This window comes from Dromiciops gliroides, chromosome 1, assembly GCF_019393635.1.
Source record: "Dromiciops gliroides isolate mDroGli1 chromosome 1, mDroGli1.pri, whole genome shotgun sequence".
Lineage (NCBI taxonomy): Eukaryota > Metazoa > Chordata > Mammalia > Microbiotheria > Microbiotheriidae > Dromiciops > Dromiciops gliroides.
In genome coordinates, this window is record NC_057861.1 from 621,250,338 (window position 1) to 621,277,556 (window position 27,219).

General features: G+C 43.8%; 1 protein-coding gene across 2 annotated transcripts in view; it reads left to right on the plus strand.

Moving 5' to 3' along the window:
* The window catches only part of SRL (sarcalumenin), a 70,111-nt gene that overhangs the window by 37,041 nt on the left and 5,851 nt on the right, over positions 1 to 27,219 (plus strand). The window contains exons 2-6 of one of the 2 annotated variants that reach the window (XM_043976774.1): positions 8,436 to 9,683; positions 17,542 to 17,640; positions 19,087 to 19,182; positions 24,084 to 24,200; positions 26,124 to 26,357. In XM_043976774.1, the coding sequence (XP_043832709.1) occupies positions 8,436 to 9,683; positions 17,542 to 17,640; positions 19,087 to 19,182; positions 24,084 to 24,200; positions 26,124 to 26,357 (1,794 nt within the window). The remainder of the gene's footprint in view (positions 1 to 8,435; positions 9,684 to 17,541; positions 17,641 to 19,086; positions 19,183 to 24,083; positions 24,201 to 26,123; positions 26,358 to 27,219) is intronic. The other variant, XM_043976775.1, reaches the window with a different exon arrangement.

The following is a 27,219-nucleotide window of genomic DNA, read 5'->3' on the forward strand; positions in this document are numbered from 1 at the left end:
CAGAATGTTGGAGCTGGAAAAGACCTAGTTCACCACCCCCCTCCACTTTTACAGATGAGGAAATTGAGGCTTAGAGGTTAACTCCTTTGCTTATAGTTACCCAACTAGCAAGAAGCCAAGCTAAAACTTTAATTCTTTTTTCTTGTGTTATAATAATTAACATATTTGTGTTGAAATGTATATTTTCCCAAATTCTTTCATCTGTACCTTCTCATTTAATCAACCTAAGCTTTCCACGTGGTAGACAAGGCAGAAATGAGCTGAATAGGCAGTATTTCTGAGTTAGAAGGGACCTCACAGGCCACCTAGTCCAACCCAGACCTGAGCAACAGTCTTCTGTGATTTATTTGGCAAGTGGTTATCTAGCCTTTGCTTGAAGCCCCCTCCCTTCTTTTTTTTTTGTTTTTTTTGTTTTTTGTTTTTTGTTTTTTTAGCGAGGCAATTGGGGTTAAGCGACTTGCCCAGGGTCACACAGCTAGCAAGTGCCAAGTGTCTGAGGCCAGATCTGAACTCAGGTCCTCCTGACTCCAGGGCCAGTGCTCTATCCACTGTGCCACCTAGCTGCCCCGCCCCCTCCCTTCTTAAAAAACCCTTGACCACTTTTGGTTATAGCACAATTATTAAGGCTACTTCCCTTATATCAAGACTAAACTAAATGAATGTTAAAATTTTTATATGTAATTGGAAAATATTTAGCAAAATAAAAATATGTTACAATTAGAAAAAAAAATTTAAATGATTAAACTAGCATTTTTGTATCTTCCTTCCACTGCTCCTATTTGTGGCCTTTGGAGCTTAGAAGAACATGTTGGGGCAGCTAGATGGCGCAGTGGTAAAGCGCTGGCCCTGGATTCAGGAGTAGCTGGGTTCAAATCCAGCCTCAGACACTTGACACTTACTAGCTGTGTGACCCTAGGCAAGTCACTTAACTCTCATTGCCCTGAAAAAAAAAAAAAGGGAGACTCAACTACCAAAAAAAAATTAAAAAAAAAAAAAAGGGGGGGGGCAGCTAGGTGGCGCAGTGGATAAAGCACTGGCCCTGGGTTCAGGAGTACCTGAGTTCAAATCCGGCCTCTGACACTTGACACTTACTAGCTGTGTGACCCTGGGCAAGTCACTTAACCCCCATTGCCCCGTTTAAAAAAAAAAAAAAGAACATGTTTAATTCCTATTCCATATGGCATCCCTTCACTTGAAGACAGTGATCATGTTCCTCCTAAATCATCTCTTCTTTAAACTAAGCATCCCTTGTTCCTCCCACCAATCTCTACTATGACAGGAATCAGAGGCTTTACACTATCCTGGTCACCCTCTTCTAATTTATTAAAGTCCTTCCTAAAATGTGTATCCAGAACTGAACCCAGTGTGCCAAGTGTGGTCTGACCAGAGCAAAATATGGTAGGACTTCCATCTCTCCAGTTTTTTTGTTTTTTTTTTTGGTGAGGCATTGAGTTTAAGTGACTTGCCTAGGGTCACACAGCTAGTAAGTGTTAAGTGCCTGAGGCTGGATTTGAACTCAGGTCCTCCTGAATCCAGGGCCAGTGCTCTATCCACTGCATCACCTAGCTGTTCCCATCTCTCCAGTCTTAGCCACTGTCTCTCTTAATGCAGCCTCAGGTTGTATTAACTATCTTGGCTGCCATAGCTATCACTGACATGTTGAGCTTGTAGTCACTAAAAGCCCTGGATCTTTTTCAGACTACCTGCTTCTCTTATGTAAAGTTGGTTTTTTGAATTGCAAAATTTTATGTATATATCTACTAAATTTCATCTTATTAGATTCAACCCATTTTTCTAGCTTGTTTAAGATCTTTTTGGATCTTAACTCTGTTATGTAGGGTGCCAGCTCTCTATCCCAGTTTTGCAAATTTGGCAAACATACCAGCCATGCTTTCAGTCAAGTAATTGATGAAAATGTTCAAGACCTGACAGAGCTGAGTACAGATTCCTGCAGTACTCCACTGGAAACCTCCTTTCAAGGTGATACAAAACCACTGTTTGGGTCTGGCCATTAAACCATTTCTTCACCAGCTTTTACATAGTGGGGAAATCAAGAATTGAGGCAACATATCTACAGACACTTGACATGTTCGTGGCACAGCTGAGACTAGAATCCAGGCTTCCTGTGTCTGCAGCTTTTGAGGGTACTGAGAGATTTCTCATCTGATAAAAACCTCACCGCTTAGATGTTTGAAGCATTCCTCCCTGATTCCCCTTATAGATTTAGCTAGTTTTTTGAATGTTTGTATTTTTGTTGATATCACACTTAGGTGATCAACCTAAACACATTTACCTTCCTTTCCTCCATCAAAATTATCTCTGAACCTTCAAGGGGGAACCTAGTTTGGGAGGTAAGGAGTTGTCCTTAGGTTTTGAGGGGCTCTTTGTAGGAATTATTCATCTGTAGAAGAGCACAACCTTCTCCTTCCCCTCTACCTTGCGCAGCTTGATTTTGGGCTCTCCTGTTACATGGAGAATTGGAGGAGTTCCTAAAGTGAGGACAAGTACTAGTCAGAGAAGGGGTTCTTCTAATAATCCTGGGATCTTGGCAGGTAGTTGCTACATTCTTATGCACCCACAACCATTGGCCAGGGCTATTCTTGTTATCCCAGAACCTTACTGGGGTCTGGCAAGAATGCTGGCTAAACCACCTCAGTGAGGTGACCACTTAAGAATGGTAGGTACAGGGGGCAGCTAGGTGGCGCAGTGGATAGAGCACCGGCCCTGGAGTGAGGAGTACCTGAGTTCAAATGCGGCCTCAGACATTTCACACTTACTAGCTGTGTGACCCTGGGCAAGTCACTTAACCCCCATTGCCTCACTAAAAAAAAAAAAAAAAAAAAAAAAAGAATGGTAGGCACAGGGGCAGCTAGGTGGCGCAGTGGTTAGAGTACTGGCCCTGGAGTCAGGACGACTTGAGTTCAAATTCGGCCTCAGACACTTGACACTTACTAGCTGTGTGACCCTGGGCAAGTCACTTAACCCTCGTTGCCCTGCAAAAAACAAAACAAAAAACAAACAAACAAAAAAAGAATGGTAGGCATAGAGGTGCAACCTAAGTGGTAAGGTCATGGATAAAGGGACTGACCACACCTATCTTAACCTGGAATTCCAAGCCCTCCCTAATTTCTATCTGCTCTCTCCAGCTTTTTTTCCCTTTACATATGTTCTATGCTCTAGAGCTCAGCTTCTTAAACTGTGGCTCATGACCCCATATGGGGTTGTGTAAAGATTTCCCAGGTGGAAAAGAGGTCTCCAGTGGAAAAAGTTTAAGAAGCCCTACTCTCGACACACGACCCTCCCAGGGAGATCCTATGCTTTCTCATGTCTGAGCTTTTGGAAATAAGGGTTAGAGGTGGAAGAGAGCTTGGAAGCTAGATAGTCTAATCCTCTCATTTTATAGATGAGGAAACTGAGATCCAAGGAGGTTAAGGGAGGTGAACTGCTTAAGGTCATTCATCTAGTAAATTGTCAGTGGTAAGATCTGCATCTAGGTCCCCTAGCTCAGGAGTTCTTTCTACTTTACCAAGATACTTCCACCTTGATCTCTCCCTTATCTGCTTTCATAGCTCATTTCACTCTCCTTATACATTTGTCACATTCTATTTTGAATTCTATTTCCTTGAGTATGTGTCTGATCACCTCCACTGGATAGGAAGCTCTTTGAGAGTGAGGACTTTGTCTTGTTTAGCTTTGTCTCCGTGGCTGTGCTTATTGTTACGTATCACACATAGTAGGGACTTAACAAATGAATGACTAACCAGTACTGACTTCCCCAGGCAAATGTGTAAGGGAACAGGCTGCATGCTTCCAGGAGCTGTAGCTCCAGGACTGGGAAGTAAATGAAGTTTGGCTTTCCTCCCCCTCCTCTGGCCCCAGGGCAGACCAGGTGCATGGAAATCAAGAGGGAGGTTTGCCATTTTCCATTCCCTCATAGTCAATTTCTCTCCACCTCCTCCCCTCAGGGTGATATGGGGCAACGGGGCAACGGGGCAATGGGGAAATGGGGCTTAGGACCACAGCACTGGAAAGGACCTTACAGATTCAACTTCCTCCTCCCCCCTCCCCCACTCCTTTAAAAAAAAATTTTTTTTTAAAGAATTGAGGAAACCTAGACCTAGAGAGGTTATAAGATCAAACATTTAAAGCTAGAAGGGTCCTTAGAGGTCATTAAATCTGACCCTCTCTCTTTACAGAAGAAAAAACTGGGACCCAGTGAGGTTAGGTGACTTGCCCAGGGTCATTGTAGCTAGTAAGAGTCTAAAGCACAGGGCAGCTAGGCGGCGCAGTGGATAGAGCACCGGCCCTGGATTCAGGAGGATCTGAGTTCAAATCCGACCTCAAGACACTTTATACTTATTAGCTGTGTGACCCTAGGCAAGTCACTTAACCCCAATTGCCTCACCAAAAAAAAAAAAAGAGTCTAAAGCATGATTTGAATCCAGCTCTTCCTGTCTCCACATGGAATTAGTGACAGAACTGCTACTAGAGCCCAAGTCTCCCAAGCCCTAGTCTAATACATGTTGCTTTACCTCACAGTACTGCTTTCACAACCAAGAGCTCCCCTGGAGAAAACCCCAAGCACTGGCTACCCCAGGAGTAAATGCTAGGCCCCATGAGAACTGGAGATGGGGCAAAAGGATTAGCATCCTCTAGCATGTTCTAGGGCTGGCTTACATGTAGTTGGATGGTTACAACCTTTGTGGTAGGATTTGGGGAAGAACCAAAAGCCCCTCTTGTTCCTCTGGCAAATCAAAACTCTTCCGTTCCTCCAGCTTACTAGAGTGCCAGAGGATTTCACCATTTACAATCCATTTTTGGAGGGGTTTTGTCTCTTTAAGGCCCCTGTTAAGATGGACAGGTATCTCAACAATCTGGGCCTATTTCTGAATTTATAAAATAGGGTTGGGATGGATGATCCCTAAGGCTCCTTCTGGCTTTGACATTCTATTCTTCTATAATTCTTGTGATCCAAGAGGGTAAGAGAGTAAGCCATTAACACCTTAATGTGGCTTAGTTTATTTCCTGGAGGACTAGAATTTGGGACAGGTAAGCTTTAATGGTGGAGAAGGATCAGGAAGCAACTTGAGGGCATTGAGATTCAAATATGGTATCCTAGGTAACTTTAGGGCACTAAATACCAGATAGGAGGGGATGCTAAAAGAGGGATAGAGAGGTATCAGACCGACAGCTGGTATCATGGAAAGTACACTGACTCTAGAAGTCAGAAGACCTAATCTTCTAGTTCTTGTTCTCCTACTAAATATCTGTGTGACCTCAGAGGAATCTTTCACCTCTCTGGGTGTCAGCCTCCTCTGTTCAATGGAGAAAACAATCCCCTGTTTTTCTCAAGGGAATATTAGAAGGATCCAAGGAGAGAATGGATGCTAAGACCTTGGGAAAGTTCAAAGAGCTATGCAAATAGATTAGATTATTGTTATTCTTATTGTCAAAGTTAACTAAAACCTTCTTCCAGAACTTTGGACCCTAAAGAGTCTATTGAAAAATTATTCCTCCCAAACAGCTTCAGGCCTTCAGGATTGAGCCTGGATTTTGGTGCCCCAGGTCTAAAGAGACAAGTTAGGGAATACCAGATCACAGGGGTGGCTCTGTCTGCAGCAGAAGAGCATCCTCATCCCAGGAAGGCCAGCATGGTTCCCCAGGCCCTATCTGGGGATCAGAAGTGGAGGAGAGAAGTGAAATCAAGATGCTGTCATAGCAACCTAGGGTCTGGGATCTCAGGTGGGCCTAGGCATGTTTGTGTTGTGGGGAAATAGAGTAGGGGGTTTGGGGATAGGGGTAGGGGTTGGGGGTCCTTAGGAATTCTTCTTTAAAGAATTACACCCTCTTGCACACAAATCCAATAGAATAAGATAATAGTTTATTTAGAGGCTGGGGAAGGGAAACCAAGAGAGAAATCCTTGGACTTCTTCTCATGGGGAGAAGGCATGGCACAGAGCATGGCTCTGAGGTACCAATCTCCTTGAGCAAGAGACAGGCAGATACTTTTATAGAGGACTGATGGGGGTGATCATCTGACTGTGGAAAGTTCCCTTATTGAGGGAGGACCATTCCCCACTGGTGGTATCTTGGGGAATTGGGTGAGGGTAATGTGGGATGGAACTTAGGGTCAAATTGAATGTCCCAAAAGAATTACAAGACTCAGTGACTCAGTTTCCCAAGTTTTATTGCAATACTGTGGGTGACCACAGGGAGAGAACCAGAATATTGGAAAGGTATCTCTCCAGTAGTGAAAGGAAAGACAGTTATTTTTATTTATTTATTTTTTGTGGGGCAATGAGGGTTAAGTGACTTGCCCAGGGTCACACAGCTAGTATGTATCAAGTGTCTGAGGCTGGGTTTGAACACAGGTCCTCCTGACTCCAGGGCCAGTGCTCTATCTACTGCACCACCTAGCTGCCCCCAGTTATATTTATAGTATGGATAAATTGATTATCAGTCTTATTATAATAATCTCCACCTTGGGGAGGTACAGGGGAAGGCCTGTCCTACTTATTATAATACTCTCCACCTAGGGGTGTTACAGGGGAGGGCTTATCCTAATTTGGAGTTCATGGGGTCCTAAGCCAACCCCTGAGGCGGTACCTTTTTCAGTGGAGGTGTGTTTTGGGGGGTTTACATGTCATAAGGTGAATCTGGGGACAAATTTGGCCTTTTTTGTGCATGTCTCTTTCTGATTCCCATGGCTAGTTTCAAAATATATCCATTTTTCATTAGAATTTCTATACTGTTGTCATTTAGAGGTCATCATGGCCTCTTTCCCTCTGTTCCTGTTATGGGGACTGATTTCTGTGGGTACAAGAACCTAGCATAAGTTATCCATTAACTGGGGTCTAACTCCCTTTTGGAGCTCATGCCTGAATTAAAGCTTGGATCTTAGGTTTTTCTATTAACCCCTTTTTGCCTCCTCCATCAAGGGGTGGCTGCAGATCTCTCAAGCCATCTCTCTCTCCTCCTTCTGCCACAAAGGCAGCAGCCACACCTAATCTTATCTCTCCAGGGGTGAGGGAGACTGGAATGAAGGGTGGTGGTCCCGGAGCTAGCTCAGTCTTGATCAGGTTCCACTTATCTCTTTAGGTGTGTCTGTCCTTTGGTTTAGTTTCTCAAGGAGAAGGTTCTTTGATGTACCCCAGAGGACTTCTGGGGTGGCCTGGGCCCATAACATTTGCCTAACATAGGGATATCAGGGCTCCAAGGAGCCCCAAGACTGGGGAAGGTCTGTTTATTCTAACTGGCCATTCCTACCCAAGTTCCCCCATAGGAGGAGAGTTCATTGGGGCTGAAGTTTGTTTTTCTTTTTTTTCTGATTGCTCTTCTCACACTTTCACCTTTCTAGCAAGTCTAGAGGCCTTAGAGAGCATTCCTTTAGAAGATTGGCTTCTAGAGCCCAGGCCATGGGGAACTCTCTTTCTTGCATTTTTTTTTTTTAAACATACCTTACCTCCCCTGCTGGGTTCAATCAGGGGCTAGAGCAGAGGCCTAATGAAATACTTGCCCTAAAGGCTACCAGAGGCTGTGTGTGACTTGATGAGGCTGAGACCTACTAAGTAATCCCCTAAGTGTTTTGATGTGTAACCTGAGATAATCATGCTTGCAAACACCTGTTTTCAACCATTTGTGGATAAATATATTAAAAAGAAATAGCAAGGTAAATGACCCTAGAACCTACAGGGGCGGAACATAATAAGTAAATGTTCTTTCAACAATTTGGCAGGTCCTGTTGGTGTTGAGCCAATCATAAAACCCTTTTAGAAAGACTTATTTGCCATACACAGATTCCCATGTACTGTTGCAGTGACAGGGATCTCATGGAAAGTACCTTGGGTTAGGGGCTGACCTCTAAGCTAGAGAGCTATGTTTTACTTCCACTTCTGCTGCACAATTCAATACAACAACATTTATTAAGTGTCAATTGTGTGCAAGGCATCTGGTAATACAATAGAAAAAAAACAGAAAAAATTGTTCTTGCCTTCAAAGAACTTACAGTCTATTAAATTAAAAGTTAAATTCATTTAACCTCTTTTTTACATCAGTTTAGACCTCTTGTAAAGTGGGAGGCTAATAACATCTTTCCTGTCTACCTCAAAGATTGTTATGAGAATAAAATGAGCTAGTAAGGGTAAGACCCTAGGGTATTATGCATACCAACTAACTCCTCATACCTTGAAGGTGAGAGCTAGATATAGTTAGGCTTTATTTTTTTTTTCAGGGCAATGAGGGTTAAGTGACTTGCCCAGGGTCACACAGCTAGTAAGTGTCAAGTGTCTGAGGCTGGATTTGAACTTGGGTCCTCCTGAATCCAGGGCCAGTGCTTTACCCACTGTGCCACCTAGCTGCCCCCTAGTTAGGCTTTTTTGAGGAGCAGACCAAGTGCCAACCCTGTGAAACTGACTGATCATGTTCTAATCGTTTAGAACTGCAAGTCTCTGCCTCGGGTGGCACGGAAGATGTTGCCAATTTGTTGGAGAATCAATTCTCAGCTGGAGATCCAAGTCTAGAGGAGGAGAGGGCACTTTATGCAGACCCAGTCCCTCCAGAGAAGAACCTGCAGCTCCATTACACAGATGACAGTGAGGCTGAGAATTGGGAGAGGAGAGAGGCTGGGGGGGATCCTGGGCCCCCTCCTGACACTGAAGGCCACGGAAGCCCTGCTCCTGACCCTGAAGCTAATACCTCTACCTTAGAGCCAGCTCTTCCCTGGGAAGCTGCTGAAGAGGCTGGAGCTGGAAGGGAAGAGGAAGCCCCTGAAGAAGGAAAAGAGGCCTCTCTGCAGGACAAGCAGCAGGAACTCATGGAGGGAGATGGTGCTGGAGGGCAAGAGACAGAGGCTAGTGCTGAAGAAGGAAAAGGAGGATCCCTGGAGGAAAAGCAGCAGGAGCTTATGGAGGGAGGTGGTTCAGAAAGGGAAGGGGTTGGGGCTAGCCCCTTGAGTGGGGAGGTTGTGACTGAGGGAGGCCCAGAACCTTCTAGTGCAGGAGAGGCTGGAGGCCCAGCAGAAGTGGATGGGGAGGCCACTGAAGACCCAGGAGAGGCCCTGGGAGAAGAAGAAATAGCAGCCCTAGAACCTGAGTCCTCTCCCAGCTCAGAGCATGATGGCGGTCAGGATCCTGGGAGAGAAAATGGAGACCAAGGGTCTCAAGAGGCCCCAGGAGTCAAGGAGACAGAAATGACACAGGAAAATGAGTTACCCAAGGCTGATGCTGATGCAGAAGGGCCTAAGGAAGGAGAACAAGAGCCGGAGGCTGGGACAGGAGAAGTGACTGAGGCTCAGGGAGAAGAACCCCAGGGAACCTTGGAGGAAGATCAAAATAGAGAGAGCTGGGCCCCAGCCGAGGACAGTGGCAAGTCTGAAGACGTTGACGTCGCTGGTGCAGGGCTGGAGGCTGAGTCGCTCTCTCCTGAAAATCAGACTTCACAAGTAACCAGTCAGGAGTTGGAGGAAGCATCCTCTGAAGAACAAGGAGGAGAGGATGAGGAAGGACACCAGTCTGAGGAGAATTCCGAAGAAGAGGCTGGGGAAGTCAGCTCAGAAGAAGAAAGGGAGGTTTCTGGGGAAATTGAGGCTACCCAGGAAGAGCCAGGAACCACAGGCCATGAGGATGAAGCAGTCAAATCGAGCCCAGAAGAGGCAGCCTCAGCTCCTGAAGACTCAGAAGTTCCAGGTTCCTCAGGCAGGGGGCAGGGTGAGGGGATCCTGACAGTTATCCCCTCAGGGGAGGAAGCCCTAATATTCCTAGGTTGAAATAGGGCCCCAGTCCTCCCAATGGTGTAGGCATTTGCTATTGACCCTGTAGGCAGGAAGGAGTGGAGGGAGTGACATGAGGATCCCTGTAACCTCTGCTAGGGAGTTTTTGCAGCTGGGGCAAGCGTTACAAACTGCTCCTAAAGCAAGAGGAAGAAAGGGCGCCCTCAGTTTTGGTAGGGTGTAAGGGGGTTTGAACAGTACCCTGTGCAGTGAGGCAGAATTCCTGGAAGAAGTCAAGGCCACTGCTGAGCTAGCTGACACCTGCCTTCCCCTAGGACACAGACCATCAAGTAATTCCAGAGAGGCAAATTGTCATGGTGGATAGAGAACTGGTCTTGGAGTTAGGAAGTTCTGAGTTCAAGTATCACCTCTGAAACATATAGGTTAGATGACCCTGGGCAAGTCACCTAACCTCTTAGTGCCCCAGGCAACTCACTAGGACTATAAATTACAGAGAAGGTGCCTACCTGCCTTGGTAGAGGGAATTTTCTATATCAGTGAAATCACAGTTCAGACCTTATTCTGTTTCTTTATTGTATTTTTTTCTTTTTCTTTTTTTTTGGTGAGGCAATTGGGGTTAAGTGACTTGCCCAGGGTCACACAGCTAGTAAGTGTTAAGTGTCTGAGGCCGGATTTGAACTCAGGGGTTCCTGACTCCAGTGCCGGTGCTCTAGCCACTGCACCACCTAGCTGCCCCTCTCTATTGTATTCTTGACAACTAGGTTATAAGGCCAGATTTTTTTTTTAAAGTTGGCATCAAAGGACCCACTATGTTACTGGGGATGGGGTAGGGGATGGAGTTGCAATGCTTACAGCCAACAGAGAAATGGTGTTTTTTTTTTTTAATGAATGCATTAAAAGAAAGCTTGACCATACTACACCCTCCCCACAACCTCAAACAAACAAACAAAAAAACCCAAACCAACCAATCTCTAGCTCTCTAAATATTATGTTAGGTCTCAAGGGATGTTAGGTATCATTTATTCCAACTCCTTTATTTTAGAGGGGAGAAAACTGAGGTCTTTAAGAGGGCACGTGGGGGCAGCTAGGTGGCGCAGTGGATAGAGCACCGGCCCTGGAGTCAGGAGCACCTGACTTCAAATCTGGCCTCAGACACTTAACACTTACTAGCTGTGTGACCCTGGGCAAGTCACCTAACCCCAGCTGCCTCACTAAAAAAAAGAAAAAACAAACAAAAACAAGAGGGCACGTAACATGTCCAATGTTGCAGAGCAAGGAAGGCTGTGAAATTGAGGGTGAGCTGAGGTTAAATCATGCAACTCAGATCTCATAAGATTCATAGAAGGGACTTAAGAAGCCACCTTATCCAATCCCCCTCATCTTACAGAGGAAAAAACAGAAGCCCAATCTGTATCAGAGCAGGTGTCCTGACTCCTCCTAGTTCTGTGTTCTTTCAGCCCGGTTGTTGAAGTTTGGTTTCCCTAAGAAGAATGGATGAACCAGCTCATCTGGAGCAGAGGACCCTGGTCTCATTTCTTAGGATGAGCAGCTGAAAGGGGGGAGCCCATGATTCTTCTGGGTATATTCTGGCCCTGATTTCTCATAGGAAGGAAAATTCTAGGAGTCTGACTGGGAGGATGTGTGAGAAAGGCACAAATTTTAGAGGGAAAGAAAAGGTTTCTGGATTGGGAGGGCAGCTGCATCCCAAGGAAGCTACAGTATCCCTCTCCTGCCTTGACTTGCTTACAGCTCCTTTTGTCAAGAAAGTTTGAGAAGCCCTGAAGGGCAAAACTTTGAGGGGGAGAAAGGGTCCCTGGGATAGAGGAGGCAGAGGTTTGTTCAGAAAAGGAATGACCTACTAGCAGGCACTGAGTTGCTATTTCCCCTTCCTTCCCTTCCTCAGCAGAAGATGCTAAAGGATAGCTCCTTTGGAGCCTCCCTATCTGGGCTGGATCCTGTGCCACCCCTCTGCTGGTGAGACAGTTCTGTCTCTCTAGTACTGAGGGGATTGGTTCACTGAATCAGGGCTATGCCTTCTTCCTCACCCCTTGGTCCATGGGAACCTTGACCTCTACCCTCTTTTTGAAAGCTCTTCTTCTGCAGGCACCTTTTTGTCTCCTGCTCTTCCCTGCTGCATCTCAGAACTTCCTTGGCCTTCCTAGGGAAGTACAACTGGTTTAAATTTCCTGCCCTGAGGCAAAGAGTTTTAAAGAAAGAAAATGGATCCAGATGGGAAAATGCTTTGCTGCAGGAATGGGGATTGTTTAGCTTGGGAAAGAGAAGGCTGAAGGCAAGTGGGGATCTGGGAGAGGGAGTAGGCAGCCAAAAAGTATATGGAGGAATGTGGTACTGATGGTGATCAACAGCTGTTCTCTAATTTTATTGAGGACGAGAAAAGGAAGCAAGTTTTTTGTTTTTGTTTTTTTTGCGGGGCAATGGGGGGTTAAGTGACTTGCCCAGGGTCACACAGCCAGTAAGTGTCAAGTGTCTGAGGCCGGATTTGAACTCAGGAACTCCTGAATCCAGGGCCGGTGCTTTATCCACTGTGCCACCTAGCTGCCCCCAGGAAGCAAGTTTTAATTTGTAGTTGGATAGATTTAGGATAGACTTTAGGTACATGTGGCAAACTGTGACACCTTTTCTGGAAGACAGCCAGATGTGCAGTTTTACCCTAAGGTGGACTAGACAACTCTGGTTATAGTTATCATTCTGATCCATAAACCACAGAGATCTTGGCTTCTTTGAGTCCAACGCAGACTGAAGTTAGCTAAAGCAAGTGACTGGGATGGTGCAGATTTCAACTCCCAGACCCTTACTCAGAAGTTATCAGATCACAGATTTAAAGCTATAAGAGGTCTTAGAGACCACCTGGTCCAACCCCTTCATTTTATAGGTAAAGAAATTAAGGTTTAGGGGCAGCTAGGTGGCACAGTGGATAGAGCACTGGCCCCGGAGTCAGGAGGACCTGAGTTCAAATCCTGCCTCAGATACTTAACACTTACTAGCTGTGTGACCCTGAGCAAGTCACTTAACCCCAATTGCCTCACTTAAAAAAAAAAATAAGGTTTACTCAGCTAAAAAGTATTAGAGTTAAGTTTGAACCCAGGGCTTCCTGAGTCAAGATTCTATTCACTACAACACACTGCCTCTCAAGTGATATATTTTCTTTTTCTTTCTTTTTTTTTTTAGTGAGGCAATTGGGGTTAAGTGACTTGTCCAAGGTCACACAGCTAATAAGAGTTAAGTGTCTGAGGTCGGATCTGAACTCAGGTACTCCTGACTCCAGGGCCGGTGCTCTATCTACTGCGCCACCTAGCTGCCCCATCAAGTGATATATTTTCCAGCAGAGCTGTAACCAGGAATGGGTGGTATAACCAGACCTTTCTCCCAGGGCAGATGAGGATAGCCCTTTAGGTTCTTCAGTATCATAGAAATAGCTGAATTTAATGGTATCTCATTAGGAAAAATGATTAGTTTTCCTCCTCCTGGCTAAGCTAGCTCCTTGATGGCCTGGCACCACTCTGCTCCTGTCCCTTTGTTCTCCCCAGCCCAGGAGGCCACCTAACATCAGCCTCAAGGTGTATCATTGTCTCTGCAATCTCTCCACTCCCCCCTCCCCGCCCCCCAAACCCTCCCCTCCCACCAAAACCCAAAAAATCAAAACCAAAACTGAACTGAAGTAGTATTTCAAGTGACTTGCCTCAGGCACATCTTGGCCTAGTCTTCAAATTTGCTAGTTGAGGTTGTTCTCTCCAGGGTGGCCCTCTTAGTTGGTGGTGGTCTCTCAGGGATCTAAGTAGAACTGAAGCAGCTTTGTACATTTGCCAAGGAAAGTGGTGGGAGACAGTCACCTGGCTCCCTTTGTTAGGGGAGCCCAGAGAGGCAGATCACAAACCAGCCTGATTTCTTCTCTCTCCACCTCTGTTCAGATGTACACATGCAGTTGATCTGCTGCCCGGGGGATGGGGAACTTAAATAAGCCAGTCATCCTTTAGGACCCTTTGTCTGGACACAAGATTTCAAGATGGAGAAAGGAAGAAATGAGAAAGGTTCCTTTGCCCTAACTTCCCCAAAGTTCCATTTCTTTCCCAGTCTCCTGCTTCTCTGAGGGTGAATGCACAGATTACAGAATTTCTCCTTTCAGTTGCCTTTGTTGTTCTGGGCTCCTTTCTAGTATAGGACTGCTTTCTGACTTTCAAGCCTGCTGCTACCTATTCTCATAAACTCATCCTTGATGGTGTGTTAATGGGTATTCATAGATAGAAAGGTGGGGAGGGGGGAGGATAACCCCTATTCCCAATAACACATTTGTATTTTAACCAGGACTATCTGGAGAAAATGCCTTATCATATGAGTGATTTTAATGATGGGCACTGGTTGACATCACAGGTGGGTGAAAAGGAGATATTTTGGGCAGAAGGGCATCACGTGCCATCCCAAAGAAGCAGAGGCATAGAACTGGACCCATAACAGAGATGTTTTGGACTCAGCTCTAACTAGCTTGCCAGCCTTTGTTAAATTCTGTGTAGGCAGTGGAGGCACCTTAGAAATTGGCAGTTGCTACAAATCTGGGCTTGATTTGTTGTTTTATTTATTGTCTATACTTTAGAAAGTGTTAATAATGCCAATTAAACTTAAAGGTATGTATTTTCCTTTTTTCTTCCTCTTCCCTACCCCAGCCCTGTTGTTAAATATTTACCAGTACATGCTTTATGGCTCTATAAATATTGTTTGGGCTTAGCAGGAGGACAATAGAAAGCTCATGGAATAAAGTCATCACCAGACTGGAGGCCTGGTGACTGTATGCTAATAATAATAACTGTTATTTGTATAGCTCTTCAAGGTTTGCAAAGTACTTCACATCCATTATCCCATTTAAGCCTTACCACACCCCTAAGTCTCTCCCCATCAGAGGTTAGGTCCACTTGGGAGAGAAGTAAGGTTAGCTTTAGGAGCGGATATTTCCATTTTAGCCACCCAGCAGAGGCAGTTACCTGCACAGGGTGGCAATGGGAACATAGATAGGTGAGTGGTATGGATTAACTGGCAGGATAAGATGTGAAAGGGAAGAGGTTTTTAGGATAATATATCTAAAAACTTTGGCAACCAGTGACCTTTTCCTCATCTAAATGTTCAGATGGACCCCACTTTAAGTAAGATAACTCTATAAAAATCTAAGACTTCAGAATGGAAAAATTGGAGTCATTCATACAACCAAAAAAGTTTTTCTGTAGGATTATTTTTCAATAACAATACCTCCCTATGCCCTAGAATAGCATTTTATTTATATATAACTTATTGGGAGGGGGTGTTATCAATCTGTTTTTTTTTCATTGTTATTACTTGATGACTCTTCCCTACCTCCAATAGAATCCTCCCTTTTACCAAGAAAGAGCAGTTAAATAAGATGAATCAAAACATTGGCCGTGTATGGAAAAGGAATACTTTATTCAGCACCTTTAGTCTACCACTTTTCTGCCAGAAGGCAGAGATTCGTTGTTAGTCCTCTCAAATCACACAGTTACATGCAACTTTTTAGGCACACGCCTCATTGGAATAAAATGAGGCTAGTCCTCATTTACCAAGATTAAATTCTGTCTCCTTTGTGGACCCTGATAGAGTTTTTGGACTGCAAATCCAGGACCCATAGAAACAAGGCTTTCCGGTGGCCTCTCTACCCTTTGATATCCTTTGGTGGTCAAGGTGGACCTACTTTGGTTCTAAAAGATCAGGGGTAAGGTCAATTCCATTTGGCCAGAAGCTATTCTGGGTATAAATGAATGAATGTTCCATGTTTGACTGATTGACAGCCCTCCCTAGCCATTTTGGAAGATTTAGCCCTGAGGGGCTGTTCTGCTGCTCAATAGCCTTTGGGGCATTTGTTCCTCTGTCACCTAGTTCTTGTTTTTCTTCTCTTCACTGTACCCAGAAGTATTGGTTTCCTTTTTACCCAATGTGCTCATATCATAGAATCACACATAGACTTAGAGCTACAAGAAACCTCAGAGGCTATTGTCTAAACCCCTCATTTTATTTTGTTTTGTTTTTTGTTTTTGTTTTTGTTTTTTTTTTTTTGCGGGGCAACTGGGGTTAAGTGACTTGCCCAGGGTCACACAGCTAGTAAGTGTTAAGTGTCTGAGGCCGGATTTGAACTCAGGTACTCCTGACTCCAGGGCCGGTGCTCTATCCACTGTGCCATCTAGCTGCCCCTTAAACCCCTCATTTTATAAATAAGGAAACTGAGGTTCAGAGAGTTTAAATGTCTTGGCCAAGGTCACACAGCTGGTAAGACAAGATGTATTAGTTTCCTTTTGTCTGTCCTGTCTTTCTGTGTCATTACCCCTTTTCCTACTCTGCACATTCTGCCTACTGTGTTTAGTTGTATATAAAGCATCTAGGTGGTGGTCATGGATTGAGTCATGGACCTGGAGTTCCTGACTTCCGACTGGGCCTCAGACATTTAACCAGCTGTATGAACCTGGGCAAATCACTTAACCTCTGGATGCTTCAGTTTTATCATCTGTAAAATGGGGGTAATAATAGCATCTACTTTCCAGAGTTATTGTGAGGATAAAATAAAATAATGTTTGTAAAGTGCTTTGCAAACCTTAAAGTATTATATAAATACTAGCTATTGTCATCATCATCATTATTATTGGTGGTAGTGGTAGCAGCAGCAGCAGCAGCAGCAGCAGCAGTAGTACCTGCTATGCTCAGTGTCTGGCTCTCTCTGCTTACTCTATCCAGCTATATTAGTTCTTCTCTGCCCATAGTACCCAGTCAACCTCATAGAATTGTTCTGAGTATAGTATTCTGTAAACCTTGCAGGGACCTATAAATATAAGGCATTATTGCTATTTGTTTCTCCTCTACATGCTGCTTCTAGCTATATTGGTTCCCTCACTGTCTACTGTACTGGGCTAGATTTATACCTCTGTGCAAGGTTTAATTGGTTTAACAATAACCTGCTGTTCCTGGTTGGGATATGACCCTTGTTTCTTTTTAGGTTTGTTATATATCACCTGCCCTCTCAAACCCAGAGGCTATGTAGCACAAGACTGTAACAACTTTAGGTTAAATATTGGATTCCTCTCCATTCTTCAGTCTTAATCCCATTTTTAATTTTAATAACCTTGTTATAAAATCCACAGTTCAAGTTCTCTCAACGCAAACGTAACTGAGGTGTTGTAGAGGAAATTCCTGCTTCAGGTAAGGATCATAGATGACCCTTTGGTGATTTCAATGCAGGGATTCGAGTATGACTCATAGGATAGATATCTAGTGAGCTCCTGGAGTGTCAACTCAGTGCTCAGTGATGTAGAGAATACAAGAGAAGTAGGAGACATGCCCAGGAGTGAAGGTATTAAAGTCACAGCCATAGGCTACATGCACCTGAAAAACTCCCTAGTGTAGTCTGAACCAGATTAAAATGTAATCAGGAGATATTAATTTATGGTTTTCTAAGTCAACATATGGCTTGTGGAGATCCATTTCTGTTTTTAGTTGAGTCTGACGTTGATGCCTTGTAGGATCTTTAAGTGTACTTTAAGGTGTCTTATCTATGTGGGGAATAGTGACTCCATGAAATCAGCCCAGACAAGGTGTGGGGAGTTGATGGTCATCTCTGTCTAGCCCACAATGCCGACTCCTGTCAGAACAATGAGAATGAAGGGGCCAAAGCTGGCTAGAGAGAAGAGCCAAGGCCATAAAAAGAAGAGAGTATGGGAGAAGCGAGCAGAATCTTGAGTCTCTTTCCTGGAGGAGGACTGGTACATGCCTGAGACACTAATGCCCTGCTATGCTTTTCTTCCCAGAAGAGGCAGAGGATGTAAGTGAAGCACCTATAAGGGACCGTTCTCATATAGAGGAAACCCTGATGCTGAAGGAAGACAAGCCAGCAGATGACTTTTCAGGTAAGGATGGTAAGGTTGGGATGAGCTTCAGGGAGAGGAAAGATGCCCAATAATGACTACTGGGAGCATATGTATCAAGGTTACACATAAGCAAATGTGGTCTGGGGCCATGTCTATACATTTTGAAGGAATTCACAATAAATTGAAAGATAACTTGGGATTGTAGAGCTAGGTTATCTTCATTAAGCTGGACCCTGAAGGATGAATACATACTTTAGACAGACAGGAGAAGAGAGGATGTTCTAGGCAGGGGGAATAGCATAAGCAAACGTATGTAGTTTGGGGGGAGACTTGTAAGTCTCTGTGGTGGCATTGGAAGCATCTTCATACAGACAGCCTCTGTGATTTGCCCTGACAATTGTTATTCAATCAATCAATAATCAAGAACTAGGCTTGCAATGTCCAGTGAGTGACTTAGCCCTAGAGTTATTTTGATCTCTAAAAAGATGTCAAAACCAGAAACATGGTTGGCATCATGAGAACAGTAGGGAAAGAGCCGTTGAGAACAGTAGTAGAGAGAATGACTACTGGATACAGTGCACTATACGCTCATTTGACTTGCAGTCTAGTAAAGGGATAAGACCCCAGTACAAATAATCATAATATACACCATTGCATGGTGGGTTCATTGGAAAATTGCTATGTGATGTCAGAGGGAGAAACTTTTTACTGACCAGGAAGCTGGGTGGTCTATTCTATTGACTTAAATGCTACAGCTGATTTTAGTCTGGTCTGCTAAGAAGACAAGAAAAACCTCACAAAGAAAGGATTTCAGCAGTGTTCCCCAGGAGAGATTTCTTAAATTTTTTATGATGTTAAATAATTCCTCTACTGAAATCTGTCTTTGAAACCTCACTGTGGTATAAAAGATAGAAAGGAGTAAGATGGGATGCCCATTTACTATAGGAACTTCTTTGGGGGACAGAAGCCCTTAGGTTAAACTTCCCCGTTCCTCAGAAGGCCTGGGCTGAAGGGATGCCTATCCCACAAAGGGGTACAGGTAGGTAGGAACTTCAGTTAGGCTGGGCCTTTCCAATGGAGTCTTTAATCCAGAAGTCAGGCATTGGAACACACTGTTGAGAGGATCTTTAAAAATAGATCTGGGAGACTTTTGAGAAGGTTTGGCCTAGAGGCAGAGAGATGGAGTAAATGACTTTGAAAAATTATACGATTCTTTGTGTGGCCGTGTGGTTGCTAGATGGGAATTTACATCAGTGGGATGAGGAATATGGTTATAATGACCAAAGAGCTCCCCCTACCCTCCATCTGTGCATCTGATGTAGCATTAATAGGTATAGGAGGGGCTACTTGGAAACCACGGCTGTTGGCAAGGTAGTTATAATGTGGTCACCCAGAGGATTGGTATGTCCACTCTATGTTGGCATATTAAAGCAGGTTGGAGGCTATCTGGTTTGACCCTTTTCCTTTCTCCTCCTCTACCCCTAGGGGTGATGCAGCGGTTAAGAAAGATCTACCACTCTTCCATCAAACCTCTGGAGCAATCCTACAAGTACAATGAACTGAGGCAGCATGAGATTACAGGTAAACCTTATTCTAGGAAAGGTCCTGGAGCAAGGGCCCTAGAAGTCCTACTGCTCATGGGGTAATCAGGAAGCCTTAGTCTGATCTCCTAGCCTCTTTGGCATCAGGCACAAGCACGAGAATTCTGCTTAGAGAGCTGGGCCCAGGAGAGCTCCTTAGGGAGTCCCACCCAGAAATGAAGACCCAGACATATAAAGCCAGAAGTTCTACTTCATTAATCACCCAGGTTGCCAACCCCTAATCTAAAGACCAATTTCTTTCTCACTCTCTATATATCTATTTTATTTTATTTTATTTTTTTGCAGGGCAATGGGGGTTAAGTGACTTGCCCAGGGTCACACAGCTAGTAAGTGTCAAGTGTCTGAGGTCGGATTTGAACTCAGGTCCTCATGACTCCAGGGCCGGTGCTTTATCCACTGCACCACCTAGCTGCCCCTCACTCTCTATATATCATGGGCTTGATGTCATGAGATGGCTAGAGGTGCAAAAATTCACTTTTTACTTTCTTTTTTTCCCCCACTCCTTAATCCCCTGACCCAACTTCATCCTTCCTTGGGGCAGGCTGATCTGCTTTCACCTGACTGGGTTCTGATTGTAAGGATCTGCATCAATAGCAACATTGGCCAGAGGCTAGGGAAGCAGAGACCAGGGACCCCTTGTTTGGATGGGGATTCACTTCTTGGGCTTTACTTTCTTTTCCAGTCCCTAGCATTCCTCTGGCATGCTTCTACTGCCGACAACACTCTCATCCAGGCTTTACCCCCTATTCCAGCTCTCTCCCGTCTCCTACTTTGATGTTGCTATGGCTCTCATGCCCTCTGGTGTAAAAAGGCTGAAACAACAGTGTCCCTTGCTCAAATTTCATTCTCCAATGAACAACTCTAATTATAGTCTATCTCAGAAAGCCCAGGAGTCCACAGTTCATGTTCTCTCAGCTTCACTGAGCTGTGTCTAAAAACAGAAGGGCTTTCTTTATGTGAGCTACTCTGAGACTGAGTGGGAGTTACAGAATTTCTCCTCGGAAAGCAGATTGTTTCTTCTAGCCAGCAGAGACAGACACTCCTTAGAATAGTCCCAATAGGTCAATCAGCCCCTACTTATTAATCAATTACTATATGCTTAGCACTGTATACAGAGAAACAGGATACATGAACTGAACACTTAGCTTTGGTGGTGTTGTTGTTCAGTCATTTTCAGTCTTATCCAATTCTCTGTGACCCCATTTGGGATTTTCTTGGCAAAGATACTAGAGTGGTTTGTCATTTCCTTCTTCAGTTCATCTTCCTCTTTCCTTCTCCTCCTCATTTTGCAGGTACCATCGCAAACACACAGGCTGTGATCCCACATTCTTGCTACATAACTTCTTTTCCAATGATACCTTTCCTGAATAACAAATACCTGCAGGTTATCATTGGAAATCTGCTGCAGCCTATTTATACATATCATCCATCTTTCCATCGCTTTTTGTGTTTACAGTTTTTATTCTTTGGAGATTGTGATCTTTCAAGATTTCTTAGGAGAACACAGGTGTTAAGCAGTTTAGCCATCTTGGGGTTTTGGGTGTTTTTGTTAGAGAACAGCTTGGGATCATTGAAAGCACTAGGCAATTTCTCAAATTCATTCGTCTGCTCTTTTCCTCCTTGTCAATTCTGGTTCATTTACAACATCTATTCTAGGTCTATGTATAGTGCAGGTTGTAGACATGCTCTCCTTCCTTTTGTATCTCCTTAATAAAGTATAAACTCTCTTTGTCTGGGGTCCTGGGTATTCTATGGATCAGATCAAGTATACCCATAGATTATCTATACTGGAGGCAACAGGTTTTTGAAAACATTGGGACATTTTTTTTCTTTAAAAATGTTCTTTTTTATCTTTGTGAATCTGATAAATGTTAAAAGTACACATTTTCATATACAAGGGAGAACAAAAAAAGTACAAATTGATAAATCTCTATTATATACAGCTTAGGTTTTTAAAAAGTACATATGAAATTTTTTTTTTTTGGTTTGAGGCAATTGGGGTTAAGTGACTTGCCCAGGGTCACACAGCTAGTAAGTATCAAGTGTCTGGGGCTGGATTTGAATTCAGGTACTCCTGACTCCAGGGCCTGTGTTCTATCCACTGCGCCACCTAGCTGCCCCAGTACATATGAAATTTAACATGGTAATTGTAGGGGGCAGCTAGGTGGCACAGTGGATAGAGCACCGGCCCTGAAGTCAGGAGTACCTGAGTTCAAATCCGGCCTCAGACACTTAACACTTACTAGCTGTGCGACCCTGGGCAAGTCGCTTAACCTCAATTGCCTCACTAAAAAAAAAAAAAAACAAACAAAAAAAAACCCATGGTAATTGTAACACTATCCCCTTATGAACTTCCTTCTTCTCTCTCCAGCACATTTTTTTGGGGTGGGGCAATGAGGGTTAAATGACTTCCCCAAGGTCACACAACTAGTAAGTGTCAAGTGTCTGAGGTCAAATTTGAACTCAGGTCCTCCTGAATCCAAGGCTGGTGCTTTATCCACTGCGCCACCTAGCTGCCCCTCTCCAGCACATTTTAAAACATTTTATTGATGTTCTTTTCTTCTTTTTCTGGCATTAGTATCACTATTAACCACCCCTCACAAGCCCTCCCTTGTAACAAATAAGCATAACCAAGTAAAGCAAAACTCTACATTGTCCAAGTCTGAAAATGTATGTTTCAATTACTTCTCTGCCAGGTTGTGGGAAGCATGATTTGTTAGTCTTCTGGAGTTGTGTTTGGTTATTGCATTGATCATTGATCTAAAGTCTTTCGAGGCAGCTAGTGGATAGAGCACCTGCCCTTGAGTCAGAAGGACCTGAGTTCAAATTCAGCCTCAGACACTTAACACTTACTATCTGTATGACCCTGGGCAAGTCACTTAACCCCAATTGCCTCACCCCCCCCCAAAAAAAGCCTTTCAAAGCTGTTTTCCTTTACAATATTTCAACTGTATAAACAGTTCTAGTTCTGCTCACTTCACTCTGAATCAGATAACTCTTCCCAGGTTTCTCTAAAGTGTCTTTTTCATTATTTCTTACATCTCAATAAGATTCCATTATATTCACATATACCACAATTTATTCAGCCATTCCCCAATCGACAGGCATCTACATTGTTTATTTTTTTTTGCTACAACAAAAAGTGATGCTATAAATATTTAAACATATGAATCTTCTTACTGAAGAATAATTTTATAAACTATAAAGAGGTGAAGATATTAAAAGGATGGGAAAACAAGTACTGATGAGATTACTACTAAAAATGGTTAAGAAAACACCAAGTGCCAACCTATGTGCCTCCTTTCTCATTTCATAAACTTTTTATGAGATTGCTCCATACATGTATTGAGGGCATACTTGATGAAAATATGAGAAAGGAACAGTCAGTCTTTCATAGATGATTCTACCGTTAACATTTTGCTGTTTAGAGAAAAGACCATTTATTTTTTTCCTTTTGTAATATGATTCAACAAACACTAAGGGGAACTGTGGGCATCAACCAACGTAACTATTTGTCTTGGTAAGGATTTCAAGGAGCTGGTTCCTCATTATCCTTTAGCTCTGCTTCTGTATGGGTGGTGCTTTTATTGGTATATTCTATACATATCTAGGGATGTGAATTTGTGCTTCCACCAATCCAGACGTTTGACTGTATTTGCCCCCTTTACTTAACCAGTTCCCATTGATCACTTCCATTGCATGTGCCTCATTAATTAATCTCTCCTAAAATCCTTAATTAAAAAAAATTATTAATGGCTTTTGCTCTTATATGAAAGCTATTTCCAGATGTACCCCAACCCCACCCCCACACCAAATTGAACCCTTCTTTGCAATAAAGCTAAACAGTTAAGCAAAAATAATTGACACTGATCCAACTGACAGCATATGTAACATCCTGCCCCAGTAATCTAAACCTCTCTGCCAGAGGAGACAGGTTTGTTTTATGATCTATTCTCCAGGAAGATCATTAATTTATAGGACATTTAATGGGATTAGATAAAAGGTAATAAAAGTAAAAGCATTACTTGCATATAAGTTACATCGTACATTCCATTTGATCTCCTGACCCAGCCCCTCCCAAAGGCAGAAGCTCTTTAGCAGCATGTGTCTCTTGTCTCTCAGCCCAAGGATAAAAGCTAGCCCAGCAGTTTAGTTTTTGGTTACCCCTACTTGGGGACCAGGCAGAGATCATTCAATCACAAATAGGCCTATGATGATCCATTCAGAAATATGTGGGACCTCTGATGCCCCCCTCCCAAAGGCTGAAAATTGTAGGTCAAGGGGGTGAGACAGCCAGGCTGGGTTTTCCTTTTCTAGGATCTTCAGGCCTTAAACTTCCTCTCTTGACTTGGATGCTGCCAAAAGTAGTGGTCCATTGGCTTCTTCCACAGTGTCCTGCAATCAGAGACCTATCTAAGGCAAACAACATAAGGAGGAGGGAGACAGGGAGGGAGGTAGTTGCTGTGTGCTCTATCACTATTTTCCTTCTTCATCTCTTTGTTAAAGCCCATGCTCTGGAGATGTGCCTTCATGTTTTGCAAATCTATCATCTAGGGTGCACTAAGAATCCCTAACCCCACCACACTTTTGTTTCCTTAAATCTAACCCAACCAGCTTGTCTAGGTAGAACATTTGTTACAAAAAGATTCTATTAAAAATGTGCTGCTGGGGGCAGCTAGGTGATGCAGTGGATAGAGCACCAGCCCTGGATTTAGGAGGACCTGAGTTCGGCCTCAGACACTTATCACTTACTAGCTGTGTGACCCTGGGCAAGTCACTTAACCCCAACTGCCCTGTGCCACCCCCCCCCAAATGTGCTGCTTCTGTAATGGAAAACTCTGTTGTTTGTTCACTTTAATTTCTAACTTCCGTTCCTTACAGACGGGGAGATCACTTCCAAACCAATGGTACTTTTTCTGGGACCGTGGAGTGTTGGCAAATCTACCATGATAAATTATCTCCTTGGGCTTGAAGACACTCGTTACCAGCTTTACACAGGTAACTGAGGTCTTTTGTTATGATATGATTGTTAGTGCTTTGAAAATTTGTCTTTTTTTAAATGAAAAATTTCTTAAGTACCTACTAAATACAACAGACTATGTTAGGCACTGAGGATTACTGGGATGCATTTAGCATGGCTGAGACAGAAAAGTTAACTCTGCAAAGGTTATTTTTTGTGTGTAATCAACTTGGTTCCTGGAGCCCTAAAAGAGGTTGAGTCTACTTTATTGACCAAGTTAGACCTTATAGTTATTCTTAGAAAAGAACTGGAAGAAGGAATTCATCTGACCCTCTACCAGTGCTGTTAATTAAAAGAAAAATGTAAAATGCCAAGGCTCTGGCATGACAAAAGAAGTGTTGACAACATTACCATTTTTAATTGGCATTCCAATACATAGATATCTGATTTAACAGACCACTTGGCTAGAAGTGTTGTCATTCACCCAGTTAGACTCCTGGGAGGCATGAAGTCTGGTCTGTGAAGGAGTGATGAGTGAAAGATGGTTTTCCTGATCCAGTCCTCTGTATGGGAAAATATATAATAGGTTATGCCACTGGATTGTGAAAAACCACCATAGTTATTCAGAGATTCATAAATTTGGTGACCCAATGAACTGGTATGCTTTAGCTCTTTTTTAATATGTGAAATAGTTCATTATATAGGTTAATATGGCCAGTGTTGCCATGGGGCATGCTCTGTCCAAAAAAAAAAAAATCCTCAGTTATAGACTTTAACAGATCAATCACCTGAACAGACTCTACCTATAACTACACTGTCATTAAGAGTTATAGATGGGGGGCAGCTAGATGGCGCAGTGGTTAAAGCACCGGCCCTGGAGTCAGGAGTACCTGAGTTCAAATCCGGCCTCAGACACTTGACACTTACTAGCTGTGTGACCCTGGGCAAGTCACTTAAGTCCCATTGCCTAAAAAAACAAAAACAAAAACAAACAAACAAACAAAAAAGTTATAGATGGTGAACACAAGCAGCCACAATAAAAAGACTGAACCTTTGGGGAATTGAGTCCAGCCCTACAAACAGTAAACTTCCTGAGACCTCCTGCATTTTGGCTTCCTGAGTTAGATTCTGTGATGCTGATCGTCTGCCCTGGCAATCTGTCTCCTGAAATCCCAACTCAGACCTTTGGATCTTGGTGCTCTAAAACTCTCTCTCCACCAACCCCCCCCCCTCCCCACTTCCCTAGTACCACTCTGGCCTGTTAATATTTATGCTAACTTTCCTCCCAATTCAGACCTTACGTCCTTGACTCTAGTCAGGAATTGCCTTTTCCTTAAGGAGGTCAGTCAGGAAATGGTTGTTAATAGATAAAGTGATAGGTGAGGGGTCCAGGACCAGAATGGTTGCAATCAGAATGTGGAAAACAAGAACACATATAGAGACAGACATGGTGGACGTAGAAATTGCAGGCTAGTGACTCATCAAAGACAGGAACACTTTTTGGAAGATTTTATTTTATTTTATTTTTTTCGGGGCAATGGGACTTAAGTGACTTGCCCAGGGTCACACAGCTAGTAAGTGTCAAGTGTCTGAGGCCGGATTTGACCTCAGGTACTCCTGAATCCAAGGCAGATGCTTTATCCACTGTGCCACCTAGCTGCCCCCAGGAACACTTTTTTTTTATTTTTTTATTTTTAATTTTTATTTACTTTTTATTTATGGGGCAATGGGGGTTAAGTGACTTGCCCAGGGTCACACAGCTAGTAAGTGTCAAGTGTCTGAGGCCGGATTTGAACTCAGGTACTCCTGAATCCAGGGCCGGTGCTTTATCCACTGCGCCACCTAGCTGCCCCTCAGGAACACTTTTTAATGGCAAATATGACCTTGGAATGCTTCCTGTAGTCACCTCCAAACATAAAGAGTCCATAACACCTGCCACTGCTTCTCTCATTGTGACACAGGTGCTGAGCCCACCACTTCTGAGTTCACAGTCCTCATGCATGGCCCTAAGCTGAAAACCATAGAGGGCATTGTCATGGCTGCTGACAGTGCTCGATCCTTCTCACCCCTTGAAAAGTTTGGCCAGAACTTCTTGGAGAAGCTGATTGGCATTGAGGTCCCTCATAAGCTTTTGGAGAGGGTCACTTTTGTGGACACACCGGGTATCATTGAAAACCGCAAGCAGCAAGAACGAGGTAATTTGGGAGCAGGGTGTGTGGGGAGAGGGAGAGTGGAATACTACATCAAAGCATCACAGATGTCTAGCAGGAACCTTCATTTTAGAGATGAGACCCAGAGAGGTCAACAACTTGCCTAAGGTTAGACAAAGGTGTTCCCGATTCCAAGACCACTATATCACACTGCCTCTCTGTGTCACCTGGTGAACCTCCTGGCAATTGCTGGGCTGGAAGATGATGTGTCCCTCATCATCAGCCCAGACTACAGAGGGAGTGACCCTCCTCCTGCACTTTAGGGCTAAGTTGGTTCCAAGGCAGTCTATGCTAGGTTTTGGGGGTGCTGTTCCCTAGAGATCCAGTCTGGAGTTAAATTAGTTTTGACCTGGAGTAGTAATTGAGATGTCAGGGTTCTAAGATGTCCAGGGTCCTGGATTGAAGCAGACCATAGTTCCCTACCTAAGTGCACTTATAGGATCATAGATTTAGAGATGGAAGGGACCTTGGATGTTATCTAGAATAAGGAAGCTGAGGCCAAGAGAGGTCAAGTGACTTGTTCATGGTCACATAGCTAGAAAATGTTAGAGACAGGATTTGAACTTGGGTCTTCCTAACTCCAAGGCCAGCACTCTATCCACTACTGGCCTTCTTAACTTGGTCTTTGTCTAACCAGGTACTGGAATTGAAGGGATTATTCAAGATACTCTACTCTCTTCTTAACTCTCCCTTCTTTCCAGTGAGTTTGCCTTGATACAAATGCTTATCCATGTTCCCAGAACCTCTAGAGTAAAGTTAGACCTTATAGGGTAAAGTGGGGGATCATAAGACTGGGCAAACACCAGGCTGATGACATGGTAGTTCACTGTGGCACCATCACAGCCAG